The sequence below is a fragment of the Copadichromis virginalis genome, linkage group LG23 (assembly GCF_057382275.1).
Source record: "Copadichromis virginalis isolate Kocher_CV1m ecotype Utaka linkage group LG23, C_Virginalis_male_GT1.1, whole genome shotgun sequence".
Lineage (NCBI taxonomy): Eukaryota > Metazoa > Chordata > Actinopteri > Cichliformes > Cichlidae > Copadichromis > Copadichromis virginalis.
In genome coordinates this window covers 9,268,072-9,294,458 of record NC_140639.1, presented here as the reverse complement: position 1 = coordinate 9,294,458, position 26,387 = coordinate 9,268,072, and the positions used below count along the sequence as shown (strand labels likewise).

The 26,387-nt window shown below is 40.0% G+C and overlaps 2 protein-coding genes across 3 annotated transcripts in view; both read left to right on the top strand.

The window, feature by feature from the left end:
- The first annotated feature begins 8,700 nt into the window (after positions 1 to 8,700).
- Positions 8,701 to 11,955, top strand: LOC146680266 (E3 SUMO-protein ligase ZBED1-like). Of its 2 annotated transcripts, none has more exons than XM_085449467.1 (2): positions 8,701 to 10,320; positions 10,518 to 11,955. In XM_085449467.1, the coding sequence occupies exons 1-2, from the start codon at positions 8,878 to 8,880 to the stop codon at positions 10,986 to 10,988; spliced, it is 1,914 nt and encodes a 637-aa protein (XP_085305593.1). In that variant the 5' UTR covers positions 8,701 to 8,877; the 3' UTR covers positions 10,989 to 11,955. The 2 variants fall into 2 exon arrangements, with proteins under 2 accessions (XP_085305593.1, XP_085305592.1); XM_085449466.1 differs by having other exon boundaries at positions 10,515 to 11,955.
- An 810-nt stretch (positions 11,956 to 12,765) lies between these two features.
- sh3rf1 (SH3 domain containing ring finger 1) overlaps positions 12,766 to 26,387 on the top strand; it is a 51,268-nt gene continuing 37,646 nt past the window's right edge. Inside the window, exons 1-2 of the mRNA XM_085447753.1 lie at positions 12,766 to 13,078; positions 16,477 to 16,982. Of these exons, the coding sequence (XP_085303879.1) occupies positions 16,602 to 16,982 (381 nt within the window). The 5' untranslated portion in view covers positions 12,766 to 13,078; positions 16,477 to 16,601. The remainder of the gene's footprint in view (positions 13,079 to 16,476; positions 16,983 to 26,387) is intronic.

Genomic DNA, 26,387 nt, shown 5'->3' with positions numbered 1-26,387 from the left:
AAGCAATGAATTATATTTTGATTAGTGCCACTAGTATTGAAGTAAAAGTCAGCCTGGTGATTAGGCCAGAAACTGAGAATGATAGAATGATGAGAATGAGCTGAGAATCTTCACATCTCTACAAGATGTTGCTTTTATAAATTAAATCTTTCCTAGCCGGTGATGAAGGACTGAACACTGATTTCTGACACCAGCCCTAACATAAATATGACACTACTTAAACTGCAATATGTCATTGCCCTGCATATGTTTCAAAGCTGAGGCGTGCAAAGAGGGTTACACATTGGATTTCATGTCAAATAATACACAGATATCCAGTGGATTAAATTCTCTTTACATGCATTTATTCCTTTTTTATTTTGCTTTTTTTTTTAACTGAAATTAATCTGAAGTTTGAGTCTTTGCACATAAATGCTGCACTTATGTGGGTTTAAGCCTCTAAATATATTTAGACCTTTAGTCAAGGGCCCGACAGGAGCAGCTCTTAACGCCCTTAAATGACGTCATTCATTATTTATACTGCTCGGTGTCATTGTGCTTGTTTGTTGTTCCATGTCTGATTTAGTTATTCTGTTTTAACTCCCACCATGTGGCTTGTATTATGCATGGGTGGTTGTTTTATCTCTGTAGTGATTAGCATTTTTACTTGTTAAGAGGGACATATATAGTACATGAAGGCAAGCAACTGTCAGTATAATCAGAGCATGAGGGACTTTGAAACAGCACTTATGGCTTTCTTTTAGATATAAGCGCATTATAGGCTCAGTGTGGAGTCTTGGTACAGCAAATCTAATTTTAGGTCTTGCAAACATAGAATTGTCAGAAAGTCACTTTAAAGTTTTGCCTTTATCTCTTCAGGTTTGTGGTTATGAGGTCTGTTAAGTATCACAGCTGCAGTAAAATGTATGGTGGCCCAGTGATGCCAAAATGCAACATCCAATTTCTTTAATGCAAAATTGAATTTGGGGTTGCAGGGACGGCGGGTGTGGGAGCCATCTAAGCTGTTAAAGTGCAAAAGGCTGGTACACCCTGGACAGGTCATAGCTCGCCATAGGGCGAATCCAAAGACAGACAATCATTCACGTTCAGATTCACACCTACAGACAATTTAGAACCAGTTAACCTAAAATGAACCATCCATCGATTCTCTTCCACTTATCCTTAACAGGGTCGCAGAGGTGCTAGACCTTATCCCAGCCACCGTGGAGCGAAAGGCGGGGTACAAGCTAGACAAGTCACCAAGCTGATGTAGGGCTAACACAGAGAGACAGACAACCTTTCGCACTTACGGACAATTTAGAGTTACCAGTTAACCTAACCCTACTAAGTGCATGTCTTTGGACAGTGGGAGAGAGCCAGAGAACCTAGAGAGAATCCAAGAAAAACTCCACTCAGAAGGGCCCCAGCCAGCTGGTGGGTTCAAACCCACAACTTTCTTGCTATGAGGCGACAGTACTGACCACACCACTGGGCCACCCACAGAAGAAAAAAAACACATTTCAGGAAATACAACATAACAGAAAACACCACAAAACTACCCAAAACACAGAAACATAACAGAAAAACACAATGTTACAAAAACCTCATCAAAACAGAGAAAGTGGAACAACAGCAAGGAAACATAATAAAATTGTGTTTTCTGAAACCTTATTGCATTTTTATTGTGTTTTCAGAGGGTTTTGTTTGTCTAAATGAGGTTCTGTTTGAGGCCTTTTGTATTTGTAATTTCACGATAATATCAACTCCAAGGCACTCTCTTACAAATATCAATACCTTCAGTGTCACCGTAAGGTCACATTTAGTCATGTTTAACCTGAATTGGTGGGTGGCACAGTGGTAACAGCTAACACTGTCATCACAGCATGAAGCCACTGGCTTGCTGGGGTTTTCTCTGTGGAATTTGCATGTTCTCCCTGTGTCTACGTGGGTTCTCTTCAGCTTCCTCTCATACTCCAAAATATGTCCATGTTAAGGTAACTGGTGATTCTTAATTGTCCGTAGGTGACGGTCTGTCTTTCTGAGTTAGCCCTGTGATAGACTCGTGACCTATCCAAGGTGTTCCCTGCCTCTCCTGTCTCCCCACCACCCCAAACTGGATAAAAACATGAACAGAGTTAAATAAATGAGCTAAATAGTTTCAGTCCCTCCCACGCAAAGCCCCTGACATTATAGTGAGGATGTAATGAATTTAATTCTTCTCGGAATTTTCCATAGGGCCTCCTTGATCCAAGCATGAAAAGAGGAAAAATCACCCCACAGAGAAACGTATGCGCTCAAGCATTACCATGCAGTGTTCGTTGACATTGAGTTTACGATGCCTAATCTAATTTGAAAGCAGGTTGCCTCAGGCTGAGTTAGTAAGTTTGAAAGCCTCATCAAAGTAATACAAATGAAGATCACTGGATGTGAGATTCCTGATTTTAGGAGCACATTAGGCTTAAAGTGTTTGGGCTGCTTTCAATTAAGACAGTGAAATGTCAACTGGTGAGCAACACTACATATAATAGCTCTATAATCTGTGCTTGCTAATAAAAAAAAAGGCTTTCCTCTCTGGTATTGGCTGTATTTCAATACTTTGTGTCTCGCACATCTATTTACAGTAATGGACTGTACAAGAGAGAGCAATATTTCTGTCAAGGCCCATCCTTTCGTGGAAATTGGGACATATGTCTTGTCATGTCCTCTGCTGCTTTCCTCGTTTCCATTTATAAGCAGTAAGCAGTAAGTATAAGCACAGCTGTCCCCTTCATCGTGTGCAGCTCTGCATGTGTGTGTGCAGTGATGGGGTTTTTTTTTTGCCCTCAGGTGCAGTCATTATGAAGGATTATTGCCTTTCCGCGTGTACAAGACATTCCCGTTGTCTTTCCGAATAACATCATTTAATGTCTCTGAATGCGAGTGTGTGGTAATGCACAGGGGTCAAGCTGAAAAGGAGGGGCAGGGGCTATTGTCTGGGAGGAGGTGGAGGGGCGGAGTGCAGCCTCCTTACGGCGAGGAAATATGACCTGCGGGCTTCTACCAGCTCCCGTGGGATTGCATGTGACAGAGGAGCGCCACCTCTGAATAAATCTCTTTTCTTTATTGCCTTTTTTCTCCCTCGCCTTCATCTCTCCCTCTTGCTCGATATACAGTGTCCTCCAAAAGATAAAAATAAATCACATGTTTATTGTCTGGCTGTGTCTCGCTTGCTCTTCTCTCCCTCAAGTAGTTCTATGTTTGCAGAGAAGGTTATCACGAGTCAGAGGTCCATTTCAAATGTACATCTTATAATAAATGGTTAAAGCAGCACCTCTGGAGATATGTCCTCCATCTCCCTTTTTTCTTTTATATGACTCAGTGATGGCTCCATCAGTTTGCCTTTGCCTCAAGAAAAGATAGGATAATATCATCCCAGTGTCATAAAACTACAGAAGCATCAGAACTTCAGCTCAGGACTAAAAAGTATTTTACATAAAAGTTAAAACAGAGGCGTCAAACATGCAGCCCGGGGGACAGAACCAGCCCACCGGGGGCTCCAGTTCGGCCCATTAGATGGCTTTGTAAAGTGTGAAAAATGCAATAAAGAAATTAATTATTCAATGTTTTTGAGTTAAATTGCTCTACCCCATGTCGGGATGAAGTGCCAACATTACAATAAAAACTATTTTTACATTTAGACAATTTGTTTGAATTATAAAGATATAAATTACTGTTGTTGTTTATGAAACTCTGCATGTGAAGCCTGGCAGAGATAGGAGACAAAAGATTTCTAAGACTGTAGAAATGAAAGTAGTGAGACGTGTCTAAAGATCCCACAACGACTGCCAAGACACTCACAAGTTAATTAGTTAAGTCAGGAATTGTAGCCTCAAATAAGACAATGACCCTGCACAGGAAGAACTGTGAGGACTGGAGAAATCCACTTCAAGCCACTCTGAAGTGTGCTAAGGACAATCTAGAGAAAGATTATGAATACTGCAAGCACATCCTTTGGTCATACAAGACAAAACTCAAGCTCTTTGGCCACAGAAACGCTGCTTATTAGTGATGGGATTTCCGGCTCTTTTTAGTGAGCCGAACCGAAAGAGCCGGTTCTCTAAAAAGAGCCGGCTCTTTCGGCTCCGAACCGGCTCTTCAGGTTGTTTTGTTGCTTTAATTAATTTATTATTAATAATATAAAATTATGCACAAAAGGAATTACTAATGTAAAAAAAAGTGGTTTTATTCATATATGTTTATATATAAATATATGCGGTGGCCCCTAGAGACAAAACACGTACAAACTCCAAAAAGCACATACAAACTCCAAAACTCATTTCTAGCATTTCTAGCATAGGTGATCTAGGTAGCTCTGAACTTCCAAAACAGAGCTACCTAGATCACTTAAATTACACCATTGAAAGCATGAAAGCATATGTGTATTGTTTGTGTATTTATACACAAGCATTCATATAGAGTCAAATAAAATTTTAAAAAAGTTCATTTACCTGTTACTACCACACACCAAATCCGGTCGTTGGTACTTGCTGGCTTGTGTAGCCACTAGGTAACAAAAGCTCAACACTGCACCCAGCATCCTGGAGCACTTCTGTTGTCTTTTGTACGTGTTTTGAGTTTTTATGTGCTTCTGAGTTTTTACGTGTTTTGGAGTTTGTACATGTTTTTACGTGTTTTGGAGTTTTTACGTGTTTTTACGTGTTTTTGAGTTTGTACGTGCTTCAGGGTTTGTACATGCTTCAGGGTTCGTACGTGATTTGAAGTTTGTACATGCTTGGTCTCTAGGGGCCACCGTAGCCTAGCAACCATGATACTAACAGCTGGAAACGTGTCATACAACTTTTTTGACAGAAATGAAGGAGAACATATTTTTTTCATTTGTTTGTTTGTTTCTACAAGAGCTTTGTGTGATTTGATAAGTATCTGAGGCTGAGACCACAGGACAGTAAAACATGATTTTTGGGCTTCATTTCTGTACTGAACAGTCATTTAAGATTAGCTAGTAAATAACAATTAGCTAATGTTGTTCATAACACTAAAGTCATATCACTTTGGTAATGTAAATATAATATGGCCAATATTATGGTTATTATATTAGTCATTATTAGCTATTACAGCAGTGAACATGAACTCTGTGTCAAATACTGAGCTTCAGTACAGATTCAAGTTGCAGTTATTTACATGTCTTACCACCTTAAATCTTCACTCAAAGACAAGTATATAGGAATGACTGCCAAATTTATTTGCCACTGAAGCCGAAGGATGGCATCTGAATAAAACCTCTCTTGACATACCTAGATGACATTAAAGCTTGGTTGGCTCTAAACTTTTTAAATTTGAATGAAAAGAAAACAGATTTGTTGGTGTTTGGACCCAGTGGCCCCTGTGAGTCCTCTTCTTTTCATTTGTAACCCCTGGAGGTTTATTTTAAACCTGTTGTTACTGCCCTTGGTTTTAAGTTGGACCAGTCCATTTTTATCATTTAAGGCGACTGGCAAGAGTGAAATCTTTTCCTTCTAGGCAGCACTTTGAAACCGGGATCCATGCTTTTATTTCTTCCCCTGTAGACTACTGTAACGCACTTTATGTGGGGGTCAGTCAGTTGTTACTCTGACATCTGCAGCTGGTTCAAAATGTATATTGACAGTGCATATATAGGTGTATCATATATAAGAGACAAATGTTGTTCCTTCAGTATGTTGGCATTACTAAATTTGGCTCAATGCTTACATACATGTGTAAAAAGAAAATGTACAAGCTGTGATAACCGTTTCTGATAAAATGAAGAGTAGACTGATGTATTAAATATTCCTTTATTGGGTGAGAAAATCAGACCATGTCATAACTGCTTTAAGTCATACAGAATATATATTCAATTCAATTCAATTCAATTTTATTTATATAGCGCCAAATCACAACAAAAGTCGCCTCAAGGCGCTTCATAGATACAGAGAAAAACCCAACAATCATATGACCCCCTATGAGCAAGCACTTTGGCGACAGTGGGAAGGAAAAACTCCCTTTTAACAGGAAGAAACCTCCGGCAGAACCAGGCTCAGGGAGGGGCGGCCGTCTGCTGCGACCGGTTGGGGTGAGAGAAGGAAGACAGGATAAAGACATGCTGTGGAAGAGAGACAGAGGTTAATAACAGATATGATTCAATGCAGAGAGGTCTATTAATACATAGTGAGTGAGAAAGGTGACTGGAAAGGAAAAACTCAATGCATCATGGGAATCCCCCGGCAGCCTACATCTATTGCAGCATAACAAAGGGAGGATTCAGGGTCACCTGGTCCAGCCCTAACTATATGCTTTAGAAAAAAGGAAAGTTTTAAGCCTAATCTTAAAAGTAGAGATAGTGTCTGTCTCCCGAATCCAAACTGGAAGCTGGTTCCACATATATCAGAGCCTTAAACAGGCTGACTTCTGCTAAATGGGTCAAACTGGGCAGAAAGTATACAAACACATAACATCCTTATAGAATATGATGTAACACTATAGATCAACTTACCTCAGAATATATAAAGCATATAAACAATTACAGCAATATGATGCAACAAACACACAGTGCTACTAATCCAAAATACTCAAAGCTTCATAGAACTGAAACAAACATTTATTTTTAGCTCCATTCTGCTGCAGATACATACTTTAGGTTTCTGAACATTAAACTTGTTGCTGCCTTTCATAGTGTGTAACCTGAATGCCCTGAGTACTTTCTCCCACACTGAAAACACGGGAATGATAAAAAATTATTTGAACATTACCTAATAAGACTGATTCAGGACAGACAATTAGTTATTTTAAACTTTTCTAGCAGTCCTTCACAAACAGGGAACAGTCTGTCTATTCTCTCCATCTGTCAGCTGCTGCTGGCTCTTCCTCCTCCTCTTCCTCACATACTGCTGAGATTGTCCTGGTGGATCATCAGGGGTGCAAAGCCTCACAGATGATGTGCAGCAGTGGGTCCCTCAGTCTGTCCTCACTCTGGACACTTGCACGTGTCACACATAGAAATCAAATGTGTGATAAGCTGCAGGATTCAAACACAAGTGTGACTTATAAATACATGTTCATACTTTTATTCCACAATCAGAGAGAAAGAAACAGAGAGAGAGTGCAGGACAGACAGACAGGTGACAGTCTCAGGTGTACACACTGCTACAAAACTGCACCAGAGAAGGAGGATTTAGTGTTTGTGTCATTACGAGTGCTAAACAAGAAGAGTTCCCAGATGGTACAGTGGACACATGTGTGACTCCTGTGATTAAAGCATCTTTCTTTCAGCTTAACGAGTGAACCGTCAGCTGACTGACATGACTGACTTTAATTACGCATAAAATCATCACATTCTCTGTAAGATTAAAGTCAGCTATTGAACGGCGAATATTTTGAAGTAAAGGCTTTAAAACCAAGTTAGTACAAACGTCGCTAATGTCACATAACTTTCCCGACATGTTGCCAACAGTAATGTTTTAATGTTCTTCATTATAAAAACATTTGCGCATAAATAAGTGACATAATATTCAGTACTTACTTCTGAAAGTTTACTCTTCGTCCGCTCCGCTTCCGCCATTTTTTTTCGGCAAAATTATCCACACCACCGCCGCGCTATGAAGTCTGGGATATGTTGGGCCATGAAGGCTACACCGACCCATCCTTAAAATTCAGGGAAATTAAGGACGCATTTGAGGGCCGCATTTCGAGCAGCCTTTGAATTGGGACAGTCTTCGTCGTGTCACTGTGACATAATCGGCCTTAAAATGCGGCCTTTAAGGCTGCAGACCCCAAATCCGGTCATTGGTACTTCCTGGCTTGTGTAGTTACTAGGTAACAAAAGCTCAACACTGCCCCTAGCGTCCTGGAGCACTTCCGTTGTGTTTTGGAATTTGCATGTGTTTTGGAGTTTGCGCGTGTTTTGGGGTTTGTACGTGTTTTGTATTTTGTACGTGTTTTGTATTTTGCACGTGTTTTGTATTTTGTACGTGTTTTGTATTTTGCATGTGTTTTGGAGTTTGTACGTGTTTTGGATTTTGTATGTGTTTTGGAGTTTGTACGTGTTTTGGATTTTGCATGTGTTTTGGATTTTGTATGTGTTTTGGATTTTGCACGTGTTTTGTATTTTGCACGCGTTTTGGTTTTTGCACGTTTTGGATTTTGCACGTGTTTTGGATTTTGCACGTGTTTTGGATTTTGTACGTGTTTTGGAGTTTGCACGTGTTTTGTATTTTGTACGTGTTTTGTATTTTGCACGTGTTTTGTATTTTGTACGTGTTTTGTATTTTGCATGTGTTTTGTATTTTGTACGTGTTTTGTATTTTGCATGTTTTGTATTTTGTACGTGTTTTGGAGTTTGCACGTGTTTTGTATTTTGTAAGTGCTTTGGAGTTTGCACGTGTTTTGGAGTTTGCACGTGTTTTGTATTTTGTACGTGTTTTGGATTTTGCATGTGTTTTGGATTTTGTACGTGTTTTGGATTTTGCATGTGTTTTGGATTTTGTAAGTGTTTTGGAGTTTGCATGTGTTTTGGAGTTTGTAAGTGTTTTGGATTTTGCAAGTGTTTTGGAGTTTGTACGTGTTTTGTCTCTAGGGGCCACCGTATGTACCTGTTTTGTAGGGATGTAAGAAAATATCGATACAACGAAATATCGCGATATTTCGCGCAATGATACTGAATCGATATTTAAAATCACTGTTATCGATTTTTTTAATTGAAAAATGACATGCATTTACTGTTTATTTCTTTTGTATGTTGGAATTCAAACTCCGGCCACTGGTTTGCAGTTTTCACCGCCTTTACTATGACGTAAAAACGAGGTCTCGCGATAACTGTAGAAGCGTCTAGTTTGCCAAAAGAACGAAGTAGAACAGTCAGTGGACGTGTGTGATGCTAGCTAACTGATGACTGAAGAGGAGAGGATACAGCCGGCCCCCGCAGCTTTCAAAGCTGATGTGTGGACTTATTTTGGATTTAGGACAAAAGAAGGCAGTAAAGACTATGACAAGAGCTATGCAGTCTGTAAAATCTGCACCGCCAGAGTCAAATATTCCGGTAACACAACAAATTTACGAACACACGTGTCTAGACACCATAGCGACGTAGCGTCAAATGCTAATTTTAAAACAAAACGAGGTGATTCCTCTCAACGGACAATTGAAGAAGTTAACTTTTCGAAACTACCAGCAACTTCAACTCGTGCAACAAAAATAACGCAGTCAGTACTTGTTTTTATTTGCAAAGACATGTGCCCCCTGAGTGTTGTGGAGAATAAAGGATTTCGTAATATGATTAAAACGCTGGAGCCCCGTTACACCGTTCCTTCTCGACAACACATCACGGACATCGCTCTGCCAAAGTTGTACCAAGAAGTCAAAGCGACAGTGCTGGACTCTCTCAACTCGGCTGAGACAGTTGCTCTGACATGCGACGCTTGGACTTCGAGAGCCACTGAATCGTACGTAACTGTTACAGCACATCACATAACAGACCAGTGGAACCTTCAGTCTCATGTACTACAAACCCGAGCCATGCATGACAGTCACACAGGTGAGCACATTGCAGCGTTACTAACTGACGCTGTGGCTGAATGGGGATTGAACGCAAAGGACCTTGTTGTTGTTACCGATAATGCACCAAACATGGTTCTCGCGGCTAGACTTGCAGGCATGACGCACATACAATGTTTTGCACACAGTCTGAATCTCGCCTCACAGAAAGCACTGAAAATACAATCCGTGGTGCGACTTCTCGGGAGGATCCGACGTGTAACAGCCTTTTTCAGGCGCAGCACCACAGCCAGCAACCAGTTGAAGCAGAAACAGTGCCTCCTTCAGCTACCAGCTCACAGATTGATCACGGACATAATTACAAGATGGAACAGCTCCTATGATATGATAGAACGATTTTTAGAACAGCAACCAGCCATCTGTGCAGCTCTGCTTTCTGCAGAAGTTAGGAAGAGTGAAAAAGAAATTTTCACATTAAGTGAGTCTGACATCACATGTGCAGAAGAAGTTGTCAGGGCACTCAAGCCTATGAAGGATGCCACCCTGGTGATGTCAGAGGAGAGTATGCCAACCCTGTCCATCATTGCTCCTCTTCATGCCAAGCTTGTGATGGGTGCACAAGAAAGTGTTGATGATACACCGACAGTAAGGGACATTAAGACTGCCATAGCAGAAGATCTGGGAAAGAGATATGTAAATGAGAGGGAGACACTATGGATGGCATCAACTGTTGATCCTCGGTTTAAGGACCTGCCCTTCCTGTCTGAAGCAGAGACCAGTGAGACCTATTCCAGAATGTTGGACACTGTGGTGACTGTGATAAAGAAGGAAGAAAATGTAAGTAAATAAATTAGTTTATTTGGAAAAATTCAACTGAAGTTATAAGCAAGTGAATAAAGTAAAAAGCAAAAAAAAAAAAAAAAAGCATATTGATGACATTTGTCATCAAATATTAGTGAAAAACAGGGTGAATCTTGGATTTGAATTTTGACTTTCTGACATTAATACTATTTGAATTTAATGTTTTTCAGCAGCAAAAGAATGAGGAGACTGACAAACAGGTGGAGGAAGAGAATGCCACAGAGGAGGCTCATCACCCACATATCAAAGACAACTTTGACTCCATCCCTCGGCCACCCCTAAAAAGACAGAGGACCTCATGTGCATTGGTGGACTTGCTCGGAGCTACGTTTGCCTCTACTAGTGACAATACTGCACCAAAATCAGAACATGATGTTGCTGCAGCTGAGATCAAGAGGTATAGAGATGAGACCCCTTTGCCTCTCACAGGAAATCCTCTCAGTTGGTGGAAGGACCATGAACAGGAATACCCTCAGCTATCCAAAGTAGCAAGGAGTTTCCTATGCATTCCTGGAACAAGTGTCTCTGCAGAGAGAGTTTTCTCCTCTGCAGGAGACATAGTAAATGCACAGAGAAGTGTCCTGAGAGCTGACCATGTCGATCAGCTTGTATTCCTGCACAAAAATCTGGAAATTGAAAAATAAACACTGAGAAAACACTACACATGTAAAATCTCTGATATGAGAATGTTTGACATTTTGGTTGAGTCTCATAAGCACTTATTTAGATGAGTAAATTCCTTTTTTCAGGTTGTACTAAAAGTGTTCCATTGATGGACACTGCAGAGCTGTACTTTATTTTATTAACACTTAATTGTAATAGCACTTTACATTTTTTGTTAATGTTTACTTGGATGGATTCTTCAAGCAATTTCATTTTTGATTTATATTTGTTTATGTTAAGGTCACATAAAAAGTGCTTTGTTTTGATGCTCCATAGAGCAGTTTTTGGATAAGTATTTTACAATCATAGTACTTAGAAAGACTTCAGTGTTACATGTTTACTTTTTTCATGTTAAAAAATACTTGATATTTCAGTAAAGTAGTTTTTGTTTGTTTATTTGACATGACTTCTAATAAGGCAGATGTTAATTTCTCCATTCATTTTGAACTTAGAGTGTTTTTGTTTCAGATGTTTCATGTCAAGCATTAAACAGTTTGGACTGTTTACTTGAGTTTTCCTAATTAAATTTAGTCCTACTAAACACAAATATCGTCTGGCTTTTAGTATTGCAATATATCGTATCGTCTACCCTGTATTATGATACATATTGTATCGCCAGATTCTTGCCAATACACACCCCTACTGTTTTGTATTTTGCACGTGTTTTGGATTTTGCATGTGTTTTGGATTTTGTACCTGTTTTGGATTTTGTACCTGTCTCGGTGTTTGCACGTGTCTTGGATTTTGTATGTGTTTTGGATTTTGTATGTGTTTTGGAGTTTGTACGTGTTTTGGAGTTTGCATGTGTTTTGGATTTTGTACGTGTTGAGGAGTTTGTGCATGCTATTTGGAATTTGTAAGTGTTTTGGAGTTTATACATGCTTTGTCTCTAGGGGCCACCGTACCTTTCTACTCTAACTCAAGGTATTTTTGGTAAGAGTCAAATTTCCTCTCTCACACAGTGGTGTACTCTGTTCCATAAAAACATTAAATAAAACATTAAATTAATGTAGTAAATTTTGTAAGTTTAAGTTTCATGAAGGAGGATAACTCAGGATGTGCTAAAAGGCAACCAAGCAATGCAAGGCTTGCTTGTTGTTTTGGGCACCAGGCCAGTAGTGAAAGGTTGCAGTGATAGTCTGAGATTCCTAACCTCCCTGAGGGGGCACACCTGAGTTCCCTTACTCCCACTGTAAGTGGCAATAACAATTCTGTTTAAACAAACCTTATGAAAGCAATGACAGTCACTAAGTGAAAATGAAAAGAAGTTATTGTTTTGAAAGTGAAAAACAAAGAAGAAAAAGAGAGAGTGGAGAAATCTAGCACCTAAATGCTGCCTAAATCTTATCTAACCAGCTGTGCCGTAACAGAGAGTTACATTCACAAACTGGTTTTTTTTGTTTTTTTTTTTTCTTGTTTTTTTTTTTGAATATTTATAAAGTAATGGCAGTAAAGGCTGGATGAAGGGGCCCCCTGGGAATTTTTGCCCTGGCAGTTTTTAGAATTATCACCGCCCCTGCCATGTTATTGGTCCCTTCAGTGGAAAAAGAAATCCTGCAAAAGCCCCTGGCTTTAAATTTTGTTGGAATCTGGTCACCTTAATGTGAATACTTTTTCCCAGTTATATATCAGCTATATCACCTTTAAGATGTGTATTTTCCTACTTCCATCTACTTTTATTGTGCATTGAGCCTCCTTAATGTTCCCATTTCCGACAGCACCGGAAGGCCACTTCACTCCCTCCCCCTCTCGGCTTGTTCTAGCAGCAGTCCCGCAGAGCAGAAGTATCAGCATGGCGCTCGGTGAGGCTGGAGTTCCGTTGTCTCTCTTGTATTGTGTTTCTCATGTCAGGTTTTACTCCACTATCTGATAGAGGTCTGCGATTCCTGCGCGGTGTGCGCCTCTAAACAAAACCTGTCTGGGTAAAAACGGCAGCATTTTCCTGCTGGATACTCACAGAGAAGTGGTTTGTAGATATCTGAGAAGGCTTGCTAACTAGCAAGGAGGCAAAAAAAAAAAAAAATTACGGGAGATACAGAGCAACAAGAGGAGGAGTCCTGTTCTGGAAGAGGTAAGCTGAATTACATAATAATAGTAGTTGAAGTACTTAGGAGTGTATAAATATATTTGTTTGTGTCTTAAAGTTGTTAAAACTCTTTATTTTCCAAGTGCGCAAACTTAACTGTTTGTTGGGTATTTTTTAAAGGGGGACGACGTTAAAGCAGCCTCCTTGTTGTGAAGCGATACTTGCTAACAAACTTAGTTTAATTTGCTTTCTTGTAGTTCAGTTCGAGAATAATCCACCTCAAAAGAAAGTAGCATAAGAATAATCAGTTACTGTTTAGCGTCGTTATGTAATGTTTTCGTTTTTTGTTACAATGTTGCGGTATAAGCTAAGATTTTGTCATTTTAAAAAAAGAAAAAAAGAGGATTAATAATTAGTTTGTTGTGTTATTAGGATTTGTTTTTGTTTTTTTTTAACCAGGTTTACTTAGTCGTGTGAATCCTCCTGCATGACTCCGTTCTTTAAACACAAATCACTGCACTTCAGTGCTTCACCGCTGCTGCAGGTTTCTTTTTTGTGTCTGGCTCGGCGGTGTTAACCGTACAGTCAGTTTAAAGGGTCCGATGATCCAAGATCACAGTTGCCAGGTGTAATTATCCGCTGTCGAGTAAATGAGATTAACTTGGCCTCCTGTCCCCCGCTAGGTAATCTAATGATAGACCTTAAAACTGTTCTTTTTTCCTTTTAATGTTTTTGCGAGATTTAGCAACAATTCTCTTATGCATGTTAGGTTTTAGTGCGGCAATTCATTCTGCATTACAGTGCGGATATAAAACAAAACGAAGAAACCCCATTTTAAAAACACGGAAAAAGTAGGGTGTATATCTCTTATAGAAAGACACATGCAGCAGTGTCTCCATTAGAGATGGACCGATCCGATATTACGTATCGGTATCGGTCCGATACTGACCTAAATTACTGGATCGGATATCGGAGAAAAATAAAAAATGTAATCCGATCCATTAAATATCACGAAAGCACCTCACAAAACTTGCAACACGCTGTAACTCACCTCAGAACGTTAGCAGTCGGAGCAGTATGCATCACGTGATAGAGCGGCTGTGGCATGCGGGACCTGTCGGTGGTCTGGATAGCATTTGGAGCTTCGCTAGCAACCCAGCATTTCATCTCCGACAAAGTTATCCCGAGAGAAGTAAAGCAAGTGTGTAAGTCCATCTCTGAATGTTTGTAAAGCATTCCTGCATTAAGCTTAACAAACGATATATGGAGCGACTGCCTCTTCTTGCTGCTACTTCAATCATGAAACTGCTTAACGATCAGCTGATCGGCTTTTGTGTCTCTAGTTTGCTTTTGGCCCACTTTGCACCAGAAAGAGGAAACCAGCGGCTGAACAACAGCAGCACGTTTAAGCTTGATCAGCTGTTGTTAGAATTTATTTATTATTACTTTCTACTCGAGGATCTTTTTCCATGTAGCTGACGCTGGTAACTGTGCAGGGGCGGATCTAGCAAAGTTTAGCCAGGGGGGCCGATAGGGCATTAACAGGGAAAAGGGGGCACAAAGACATACTTTTCTTTCTTATTCTCATTTAAAATGTCTAGCTTTTAATAAATAATTATCTGACACCCAAAGTTTTAATTTGATGCAAAATAAATAGAAGTCCATTACTGTATATAGTAACTATTAAGTCTAATATATATACCCTAGTAAGCTATAGTACTTTTTCCTTTGGGAAGGTACCATCTGTGCAGTCTGCAATTTTGTTGAAGAAAGATGTTGAATCTATTTAATATTTCTTGAAAAATAATTGATTTCTGTGCATTTTTTTTTCACACTGCATCAAATTAAGGTTGGTTACGTCGATTAAGCATCATGAGGTGGAGCGTGAGGGGTGGTTCCCTATTTTTTATTTATTTATTTTTGTTGTTGCTGGGAGTTGGAACCCTATTAGTTAGGCTGCTTAATATTTATGCTAAGTACTCTTTAAAATACCAGAATAGGGAGGATGGTGTAGGTTTAAGTTTATTAGATTGATCAGTATTGCTGAACTATGAAATATTTTTTTTTGCATACAGGTATAACAGAATAGCTTTAGTGTAGTTGTTGTTTTAAACTTGAGTATGAACTTATACAAAATGCAGCAAGATATTTAAAAAAAAACAGTTTTGTTGATTAAAAAACACTATATCGGATTCATATCGGTATCGGCAGATATCCAAATTTATGATATCGGTATCGGTATCGGACATAAAAAAGTGGTATCGTGCCATCTCTAGTCTCCATGCCTTGGATTGGTACTAAATCTTAGACTTTATAAGCCCACCATGATTTCATTTTCAGAGGCACTAAGCTCGCCGATAAATTTATGCATGAGGTTTCTTAAAACTGCTTTAAAAGTATTGACTCCTGGAGCCACAAACATTTCTGTTGCTCTGAAAAAATCGAGGTCTCCTCCGTAATAATCTCATTATAAACCATTTGAAGTCTCCGTAGGCTTGTTTTTCGATACTTTGCCTTCAAGTGTGCAGTAAACAGAAGTGTTTAGTATGCTCTAAATGGAGACATCTTCATCCTTACATGCAGTAACCTTGGTAAACTTGCATTGCGTATAAATAGCCTTTAAAATAGGTCGTTTGATTTGCAGTTGCTATTAGAGACACTAAGGTTCTTATCAGAAGAAACGGGAATTTGATACAGTTGTCCTCTTTGGCTTTACTAAGAACGCTGTTATGGACGTGATATAATTCTCAATATAAGAGACATGAGCTGCTGGAGACCAGTCCTGTAAGATGGATGGCATTTTATTGGAATCAGTGCTGTTATCCATTCTTCCTATTGATCCTTATTGATCCATGATCAGTTTTCTGTGTGCAGAAACAAAGTAAGCTTACACAAATTTCCAGCTGCTTTATCTTTTCCAAATCTGAACACATTGTTTATAGAAAGTAGAAAAAGGACTTGAAATTCTCAGGTGTGCAGAAGCTCTGCTGCCCTGAGTTTGACTTCACTGCTCTGCAGTGTGCAGCTGTCAGAAGTGATTAGCTTGGATGAATGCAATACCAGTGGACTGGACTTTTTTGGAACTGGTTTTGGTTCGTCATGGCTTGATGCTCAAATTATGAAGCAACACAATACAGCTTCAGCCATATGTAAGCATGTAAGGAGTTTCCAAAACCACAGTTCAGTTCATAGTAGGAGTTTGCATTCCCAGTAAAAAGTACTTTGAATCAATATTCACTGAGAACTACGTGACAAACTTTGTGGATGTTTGTGTTAAAATTTAAGTCATTATCTCGTAATTGTTAGAGTTGTTACAGCCATCTGCGATGTCTGTTAAATATGTATGCCATGACCTATTTCTTGTGTATACAGTTGATAAATATGAATGTCTTGACCTTTTTCTTTTTTCTTTTTTTATTATTATTGTTTTGTTTTTTTTACAGCTGATGCAGGTGCCATGGCAATAGCCGAGGCATGGGAGTGACGTGACAGTACTTGCTGTGCTTCCAAACAAAAACCTTATCAGCATCATGTTTTTCTGCTGAATTAGAGGCAGAACACACAGAGAATGGACGAGTCCGTGTTGTTGGATTTGCTCGAGTGCCCCGTTTGTCTCGAGCGGCTAGATGCCTCGGCAAAGGTTCTTCCTTGTCAGCACACCTTCTGCCGGCGTTGCCTCCAAGGTATCCTTGGCTCACGCGGGGAGTTGCGCTGCCCAGAGTGCCGGACGTTGGTGGATTGTGCCGTGGATGAACTTCCCAGCAACATCCTACTTGTGCGGCTCTTGGATGGAATCAAGCAGAGGCCACGGAGGGTTGGTCCTGGGGCGGCAGTCTGCACAAATGGTACATCTGGAGCCATGGCCAGGGCACATGGAAGTGGATCTCGGGACCAGGGCACCCCGGGAGCACAACCCCAGCGAGCTCAGGCTAAGAGCACCCTCGTCCGGGTTAGTATATTAACTACCTGAGCATGGCTCAGTGAGTACACATCTGTGTTTCCCATTGTTATGGTCAAGCTGAAACAAAACAGAGAAAATCTGTGTGGATTAAAAACAGCATGTTGCATTACTAGCTCTCTAATCCTTGCTGCGGATTAACGGTTATCATGGTGACCCCAAAGCCAGCCAGTTGACTAGCAGCCCAACATTACTGAAGGCAGTGATTGAGAGCAGTTAATAGTTAAGCCACCAAATGATCCTGCACTCTATGCCAGCAGTAGATGGACTTACTCCCGTAAGAAGAGCTCGCAGGCCTTTCTTAGTTGCTGACATTGTCATATGCCACAGACAGCCTTCCTCTTGCGATCCCTGCTGCAGTGTTGCTTGTGAAATTCAGGGTGGATCTACAGGGTGGTTGTTTTATCTGCAACACTGAGGGGACTTGTAAAGTGTATTTAGAGCAGAAAGAAAATTGTGAAAGACTTGGAGTCTGTGTTTCAGTAGTTTTATTTAGATACCACTGATGAGACACAGATGACGGTGAAAGAGTGAAAACAACACACAACATTTGTTTCTCAATCTCTAAGCCTAAGAAAACACGAGTTTGATGATGGTTTAATCTTTAAGGGCAAAATAAGCTGTTCAACCTAAGATGGCATGTGCTGTTGTGTCATGCCATATTCAGTGTTTGACATGCAGATTCCCAGACATGGATTATACCTAATCCTAGACTAAATTCTTTACTCTATGGGGATCTTCATTGAATTTTTCCTTTTAGTCTAGGACTAGGATTATCTATGACGAGGAAACTTGCTCATAGACTTTATTTGGGTGGGCTGCCCAGGTCTATGGATGGCTATCCAAGTATATTTTAAAATAAATTTTATTTATTTGACTGCCCCAGACAGCAGTGCAATCAGTTTACTCTCAGACAATCCCCTCACCCTCATTTTGGCGGTGCAGTCTGGTTGCTGTTGTGAAGTCCTCGATGTCATTCACCAGTCAGCAAAACGTTCTGCCTACAGTTGAGCAGACTTTGACCACCACCTTCTTAAACTACATTTGATGACTACAGACTGTTTATTTTAAAGCAAGTGCACATTTAACTCATTTCAGTTCCGATACAATGCTGAGGTATCTGCATCAGGTAATGATCAGATACCTGTGTTAATTTAATCAGCTAATCAGCTCCCTGTAGGGGAGCATTAGCTTGACTTACACGTTACTTTGTAATAACCTTGTAAAAGTATTGGTGTTGATTAGTAAAATGATAAATGAGAACAGGACCAAGATAAATAATTTTTTTATAAATATGGTCACGTTATTGATTTAATTTATTTTCACTGGTCACATTTAAGGTTGGTGTTAAGAGTCATTAAGCTGCTTCATACTGCTGTCATTCATAGTTGTGCTAGTTTCTGCTTTACTCCCTCTCAGTCTAAGTGGTCATCCTTGCTGCTCCTCACACACAAACACACATCATCTGTGGAGCAGAGCTGTCAAAAGACAGGTGAAATTAAATGACAGCGTTGACAACAGTGTATTATGTCATTGTAAGTTCAGCAAAAGCTTCCCAGCAAGAGTTACACTAAACCTATAGAGAGCGAGAAAGAGCTGACAGAAAGTCTGTCAGTGTAAGAATATATACTGGAATATACTTCCAACCTTTTTATCCTTTGTTGTAAACTTCCTGCACGCTGTAATGCCTCTGCTTCTGCTGACTCAAAGTGTCATAAAAAACAGATCTGGTGTGTTGTCACTGATATGCAATATCAGATCAGCACATCCCTATTCACTGTCACAGTGGGCACATGGTATTTATTTATCAATTAACGTAAAACAGCATAACTGTACCTCCTTAACATGGTTGTGCAGCCCTTTCCTTCACACTAGCACTCGTAGAATCCAGCGGGAAATTAAAAAAATGCAATTTTTCTTCATAATGTGTTGTGATTTATGCTATTTATGCTTTTCTCCAAGCTGCCCAGGCCTATTTACTATAAAATGACATGTGATGTGTGTTTTAAAATATGTTTTAATTAACAAATTCTCTTTAGATTCTACATACACCCTTCTAAATACACCCATGACAGACCCGTGGGCCTTTCTTTGAACAGCTCTGGTCTCCACGAAGGGAGGATTGGGTAGATGAAAAGATGTCAGGGTCTTGTGTAGAATCACTGGAATGTCAAAGCTCTGATAATGTAGCTGCCGAGCCATGCAGGTATGAAGATCAGAGGCCTTGCTGTAAATTGCTGCTGGGGGACCCGCCTCATTTGCCAAAGTATCACTTCAGAGCTTTTGTGCTCATTTCAAAGCTGTTTGTGCTTTTTGGAATTTCCCCTCAGTGCTGAAAAGCCTGTTTGTTACAAAAAAAAGGGGGAGAGCGAGAGATGGTCATTCGAAACTAATACACTGATTCCCCTTTGAGGGTATGCTGCCCATGTCATCTATGAATACGGTTTTCTATTTTCTGAGCACTTCTATAGATTTTTCACAGTGTCATACTATTGACTAATGACCTCTCTCAAGTCTGCTCTCCTAAGGCTCTGTGCTGATAACAGAGAACAAGAAAAGACATGGCAGTGCAGGTGTAACATTTTCACAACATAAAAGCCAGAGATCAAAGCTCTCACTGATCTCTGGCCGGTGCTCCTTGGGGACTGAGCTGCCTCACTGCCCCCGGGTGACACCCTCAGTCCCACTTCTTTTTTTCTTTTCTTTTTTTTCTTTTTTTGTTCCCCTGGATTTTTTTAAATTTTTTTTTTTTGGGGGGGGGGAGCTCTTTCAAGGCTTGATGCGGCTCTTGTGCCATTCCTCTGTTGAGGGAGAGCTCCACCTCCAATTCTTATATGGCCAGAGAATGGCTCTGATTGGGGACTGCCTGACAGATGCACAACAGGGTTTTGTTTCGGGTCGCGTCTGATCCTAGTGACTGACCGACACATGTAGAGAGTGTGTGTGTGTGTGTGTGTGTACACGCGCGCATGAACGGAAAGGCCACCAGTAACAGAAACTGATGAGTGTTAAGTGAAGGCGTTAGGACCAAATGGGACAAATGTTTCGGCTTTCTGCCCCTCCTCTTATCATCTCCGGGGTTGCAGCAGTTGTTTGACACAGCAGCCTGGCATTTCTCTGATGAGAGGATTGAAAAGGCTCGTCTTGAATGTAGCTCTGTGGTTGTCTGGGCCCTCGCAGTCAGGTTGATGACTCACCTCCGTGGTGCTCCGTTACATGAGTGTTTTGTCTGCCTTTCTCGCTCGTTGACTCGTATAACATAGTATTTTGTTCATGCGGATTGAGAACAAATAACTCCTATGTTTTTGTTTTGTTTTGTTTTATGCATGAGAGCGAGTAAAGCTATTGGATCTGTCTGGAAGTCAAAGGTCAGGGTTCAGGTGTCATAGCAGTTGGGTCAGAGCAAAGGAAGGAGAGAGGGGAAGAATCGGAGAGAGTTTTTAGTGAATATCTTCAGCTATCATTGTCTCTCTCTGGAGAGTTGAGCCTGCACTGAGAGTATAAAAATAGACTGTCTTTCATGATAATTTCTGCCTTTGTCATAAAACTGTCAGAGTTAATTTTTAATTCAATTCTCCACTCTGCATTAACTACAGTTTGGAGGCTACATTTAGGAGGAAAATACATACAAATGATGCTTGTATCTTTTGTACGCTATGAAGGATTTGAGTGTTTTTCTTTATGAGTGTGTGCGTGTCATTATGTGATTAGCTGATGTGAAGTGAAACAATATACTTTCCTGACCTTTTTGGGATGTAATTAGGTCGTTGTCTCTTCTTTGGTAATGAGGGCTGCCTTTTTCTTTTTATAGGCCTGGTGTGTTTGATAGCCTTTTCTTCCTGGCATTATCTCACATTGTCCTCAAGGATTAATTCTAAACACACAGGAAGCAAAGCGCAGCCTTCTAATTTAGTATTATTTTCAGCTGATTGAAGGAAGTTGTCTAATATCTAGGTACCCACAGGACATTGGAAAGCGTTTTTGTTCCTCAGTTATTTTTGTAATAAAGTTGTGGCGTGTTCTGTCTCTTTTGTAGTGGATTTATTTCTTCAGAGAAAAAGAATGCTGTTTATGGGTTCCTTATGTAGAGAGATGTCATTAAAATTCCTGTGCACCTCCCTCGTCTGAGGTCGATGAGTCACGCTGGCGGTCTTTGATGACATCATATAGTTGTTGAGGCCTTTCCTCTTGGCCGGCTGGCTGACCTCTGCCTGCGCGGCTGAACCCCTTCATTACACCCTCACGCTGCCCACATACTGCAAACACATACTTACTGCTTTCCACTGGGAATTTTTCAAGAGGGCTTTGGTCTGTTCATTCCAGCTCTCTCAACACGCTCACACTTTTCTCTCGCCTCCTCTATATTTCCCACGCAGGTCTGCGAGTAGTTGCAACCTTCTGGACAGTGCATGCCGGGATTTTAGAGCCACCTGTAATTTTCTCTTATGAGCCACTGACACCAGCTGAGTTTTATTTTCTTTTTTGCTATATTTCTTCCATGTACCTCCTCCTCCCTCCTCACTGTCTAAATCTGTGCTGAAGCCTGTTAAAGGACTAATGAGATTAGAGTTTATTAGACACTGAGTCGGCTCTGCTCCCCGTTCTTTTACTCCCTGTCTCAAAGTGCTTTCTCAAAGGGAATTTTTGGGTCTGTTTATGATGTTTTAAGGTCTTGACCTTCCTATGTAAAGTGCTCTGTTAGGACTTTGGGATTTGGCGTTATATAAATTGAATTGAATTACTTTTGACTGCTGACTTTCATTCCTAGGAAACAAACAGTTGCTATCTAGTGAAGTAATCAGCGTGTCTTCATCTCTGGTTCCCACTGTGTATCTTTTAATACTCATCTAATGCACTTCATATTTTTTATAGTTTTTATACTTGTCCTTTTTTTGACTTTTGCACTGCTACAAAGATGGATGCTCATATTAAACATGAGCTTCGTGTTTGTTCAGGATTCAGCTTGCTCTCAGTGTTCAGTTTATTATAGTTTTTATGACGTATTGAAAGACCCAAGAAGGCTATGGACATTGTTTAACATACAAAAGCTACAACCCTTCAGCTAATGTATTTCGTTAACCTTTATAAACCTACTGTTCCTGTTAACTTTACCATATAGAAAAACGGCTCCAGATAACTATGGTAAAAGGACCAGTTCTTGTATTATATATTTTCTCAAAACTTTCAGTTCAAGAAGCCTCATGAGAAACAAAATTACAAGTTTAACAGATGCTCGAATTTCAAAAGTCAAGTTTTTTGCGTTTGAAAATTGTGGTTTCAATACTGAGTAGTCATAACCAGTAAAGTTTTAGGAACTAACACTGTTGCTCTTGCTCAGCTGAGGGTTGTCCACTGGGATTCCCTACATGTTACTGTGTCTTGTTGCTGGAAGGGGAAAATATACTCCCTGCTGTCTCTGTCTGTCCTCCTCACCTCCTTTTTACATAATTGCACATATGAGGCTCCAATTTCATGTCTGTACCACCACATATTCAGCAGTTAGTGTTATAGCATGTAGCGCTACATGAATCCACTGTGGCATTAAATTGTACCACTAAGCTAAACCTTCTAACCAGCTCTAGACATCCTTGTTCGTTAACACTTAATATTGCTGTCAAACAGACGGATCGCTGTCATGGAGGTCTGCTTTGCTGCGACATGTAGTTCCATTTCTATGTTCTTAGATTTAACACTGGTCTCAGAGGGTTAGTTTCATTGTGTAGGTTTTGTAAGAAGTGTGTTAATGTGTTTCTTTTATGTTGTTTTAACACTAGGTTTTGGGTGGTCCGTCAAACATAAAATGCCACAGTTGCTGGGGGGAGGGTTCTTTGGCGAAAAATATTTCACAGATACCTTGTAAGAAATGTCAAAAAATATCTGTTTTTCTTGTGTTTAGACTGCAAAGCTAGTCTAGTAAAGTCCACAAATATAAAGATGGAACTGTAAATGAGCAGAATGCATCCTCCTCAAAGTAAAAATTTTAGTGCCAGTTTGTAATTTTAAATCCTAGTAGTAGATGGATAGTAAATACACTAATCCACAGTCTCACAGAGGAATGAAGGCTATCCTATCATGCCTTCTACATAAAGACGGGAACCTGGGCAGCTTGCCAGTTTATCACATTACTGATGTCATAGGCAAACATGCTCATAATAATAACCGTAATCATCATTTTTGGCAATTTTCAGATTCCTACCTATGTTTTGGAACAAATGCAGTGAATAAGAATGCGTGGGGTTGCGTAATACGCAGGGAGAAGCAAAAAAGACGGAATCAAGTGAGATTAAGGTGCATCTGAAGCATCTTCATTGTAGGGTTTTACCGCTTCCGAGACAACAATGAGACGAAGGTGTACGTCTGCCTTTTGTGGTTTTTAGTCCATCAAGATTTTTAGTCGAGACGCTTAGAGGAAGAGACTTTTGTTCCGAGTATTTTCCCAGACAGGCGGGGATGTTTTGTGTCGGTGTGTCTCTGAGGAATGTCATGAGCACTTGTAGGTCACTGTTTCTCCTCTAAACATTGGGCTTGTTGGGTCTCGTCCTACTTGCCAGCTCACATTTACCCTTTTCAGTACATCTTAAAGCATCAACATGCATTTTATGTGCATTGTCTGCGTGTTTGCGTTGTGAGACATCACCTCTTTCAGGTTTATGTGGTGATTGTGGTTACAAGTCTGTGTCTTTCACAGTAACTAAGGTGTGTAGTTCTGTTGATAATCAGGCATGCAGTGATGTGCTTCTGCACCTGAAAGCCTCCAGGCAGACTTTATTTAAGTGGTAATATTTTGTTCCAAGGCACTGTCAGGTTTATGCCACATGCAGGAGATGTGTCCATCATTTTCTTTGGGGTACCTTTATAACTTGCTTATTACATTTCATCTTGTGAGATCTGATTACCTGAACTACCCAAACCCTGAGTTTTGAAGAAAAACAAAATACATATTTTGAAAAAGATTTAAATAGTTTTTGATTTGTTGTGTGTGGAGGATATCGCCTGTGCTGGCTTCCATTTGCAAAGGCAGGGTTTTTCCTGAATCACAGTGCATCTTTAGGGGATCTTACAGTAAAGATAATGACACTCTGGCCTTATTTAACAATTTTGATAATTTGATAGGTGGAAACGTCTTTTATGCTTTGTTAAATATTTTCCTTTGGCCAACTTTATTTACTGGGTCTTCATTTACTTGAGTGCTGCTGATTTCCCACCTCTGGCTCTGGATCACCTTTTTAAATAGTGGGGTGATCAGAATCTTTTCTATGCAGCAAAAAAAACCTTGATAGAGATTTGGTTCAGAGCGACTGTGGCAATCTCAGCTAAGCAAAAAACCTTCAAAAAGACTTTTATGTCACTGACTGTGTATTGATTGCTTGAATGCTTGCTTTATAATAACCTTGATAATGAAAATGAGGTGACAGTGAGTTCACTTCAAAAAAGGAAAAAAACCAAATGAAGAAAAAAGTGCAGATGAGAAACAAATTTAATAGCAAATTTATTTTTCTATTACATGGAAAAAAACAACTGATCAAAGCCTTACGTAGCACTTACAGACTAGACTGCACAGCCATGTTGTGGTAAATCTTATGTTAAAAGACACATCACCCCCAAGATTATCAAGAATTACAAAAACAATTTTCAAAATACAGAAGAAGTTTTTTTCCTTATAGCATGAGGTCATGGTACCAATGCCTTAAGCCTTAATGTGTTGAATCCCTGCTGTGTGTGCGCCCGTGTAAGTAAAACTAAGCTGTTCATGTTGCACTTGAAGCAAACACATTTTGAAGAAGTCACGTTTATTAAATCACAGGAAGGACCCAGAGTCTATATAGTGTCACAACCAAAAAATGAGGAAAAACAGCATGTCCATCAGTGTCCTTCGACAAGTCAATAATGTGTTTACACTTAAAATTGCTCAAAAACAGACCAGTCAGAGTCAGAGGTCTGCTTTGCTGTGACATGTAGTTACATTTTTAGTTCTTAGATTAGTGCGATAAAAGAAGCATCAGACCTCACAGGGTTAATTTCATTGTGTAGGTTTTGTAAATAGTGTGTGTTGATGTTTTTCTTTTATGTTGTTTTAACACTAGATTCTGGGTGGTCCTCCAAACATAAAATGCCACAGTTGCCAGTGGTCGTCTTTTTTTTCTGTTTTTTTTTGTCTGTCACATCTCCTGGCATGTCTGTCAGCATGACGATACTAAGACAAGCATCCACGACCTTCTTTACCTCAGTCCCAGTCACACCTGTGGAAGCTAACAAAAGCCTTTCTTTAGATCCTGTGTTGTGTGTGAGTATGTGTGTGGTCGAGTGGCCGCCTGGGTAAAGGCTCTTAGAAAAATGTTTTGGGGACCAACCACTTGTCAGCTTTTTGTTTTACAATCCTCTCAGTTGTGCTTGTCACACAATAATTCAGGTTATGTCAGCAAAATAAAAATGTCATCTAGTCTGTCTTGTGCGTGATGAAGTAACACTAAATTGTTTTACAGTTGTTTTCAGCATAATTTATCCTTTTGATGTTTTGTCAGCTGTTTGAGGGCAGGAGTCCCCCCTAACCACAAAGTATTCCCGAGGCACCTCTAATACCTGGCTGACCTTAACATAACAGTTTCACCTCTCACCCTGTGTTGTGTTTGGTGGGCCAGGATTGGTCATCCATGGACCGTTTGACTGCTGGCATGTTAAGTGTTCAGTTCCCATCCCTCAGGCAGAATCATGATTCGCTCAGTTTCATTTTCAGTTGTTTGACCTCTGAGCCTGGGGCTATTGCTTGATCTTAACCCACCTTTTAAGCAGCTGCAGAAGCCTCTGACTCACCTTGCTTATTTCCCAAGTGGGGGGAAAAAGTACATCAGATATTTGAAATGTCTGCTTAGGATTTCTGGTCTTGATTTTCCATGTTGGTGTTCTTGTATGTGCTGAAATGTTTCCTGTTTATTCTTCAAGGCCCAGCGGTGCAGTTAATCTGCATTTGTCCCTGAGAGACGTCTCAGCAGTGAGAAGGGACTGGGTATCCAGATGATGAAGTGTTAATGATAAATGTAACTGTCCAGCCACATCTTTTTCACCACTGGATGCCATAACACATTTACTTGCAGTGTGAACAGTAATCGCAATCGGAAGAGGCTTGGAAAGTACAGTCTACTCCCCGAAGCACAAGATTATAGTTGAGTTTGTCACAAGTTATTTGGATCACAAAGTAAAACTAAAATGTTGAGGGAAAGTGAACTGCAGGATTGTGTACGTCTTGAAAAATCAAATTGCATGCTAATCACTTTAAGAGCTCTGGGCATAAAATCTTGATTTATGAAAATGCCTTTTCAATTTAACAAACGATCTGCATCTAACACATTTTCAGTGACAGCTAATTGAATAGTCATAAAATCTATGAAAATGTGATAA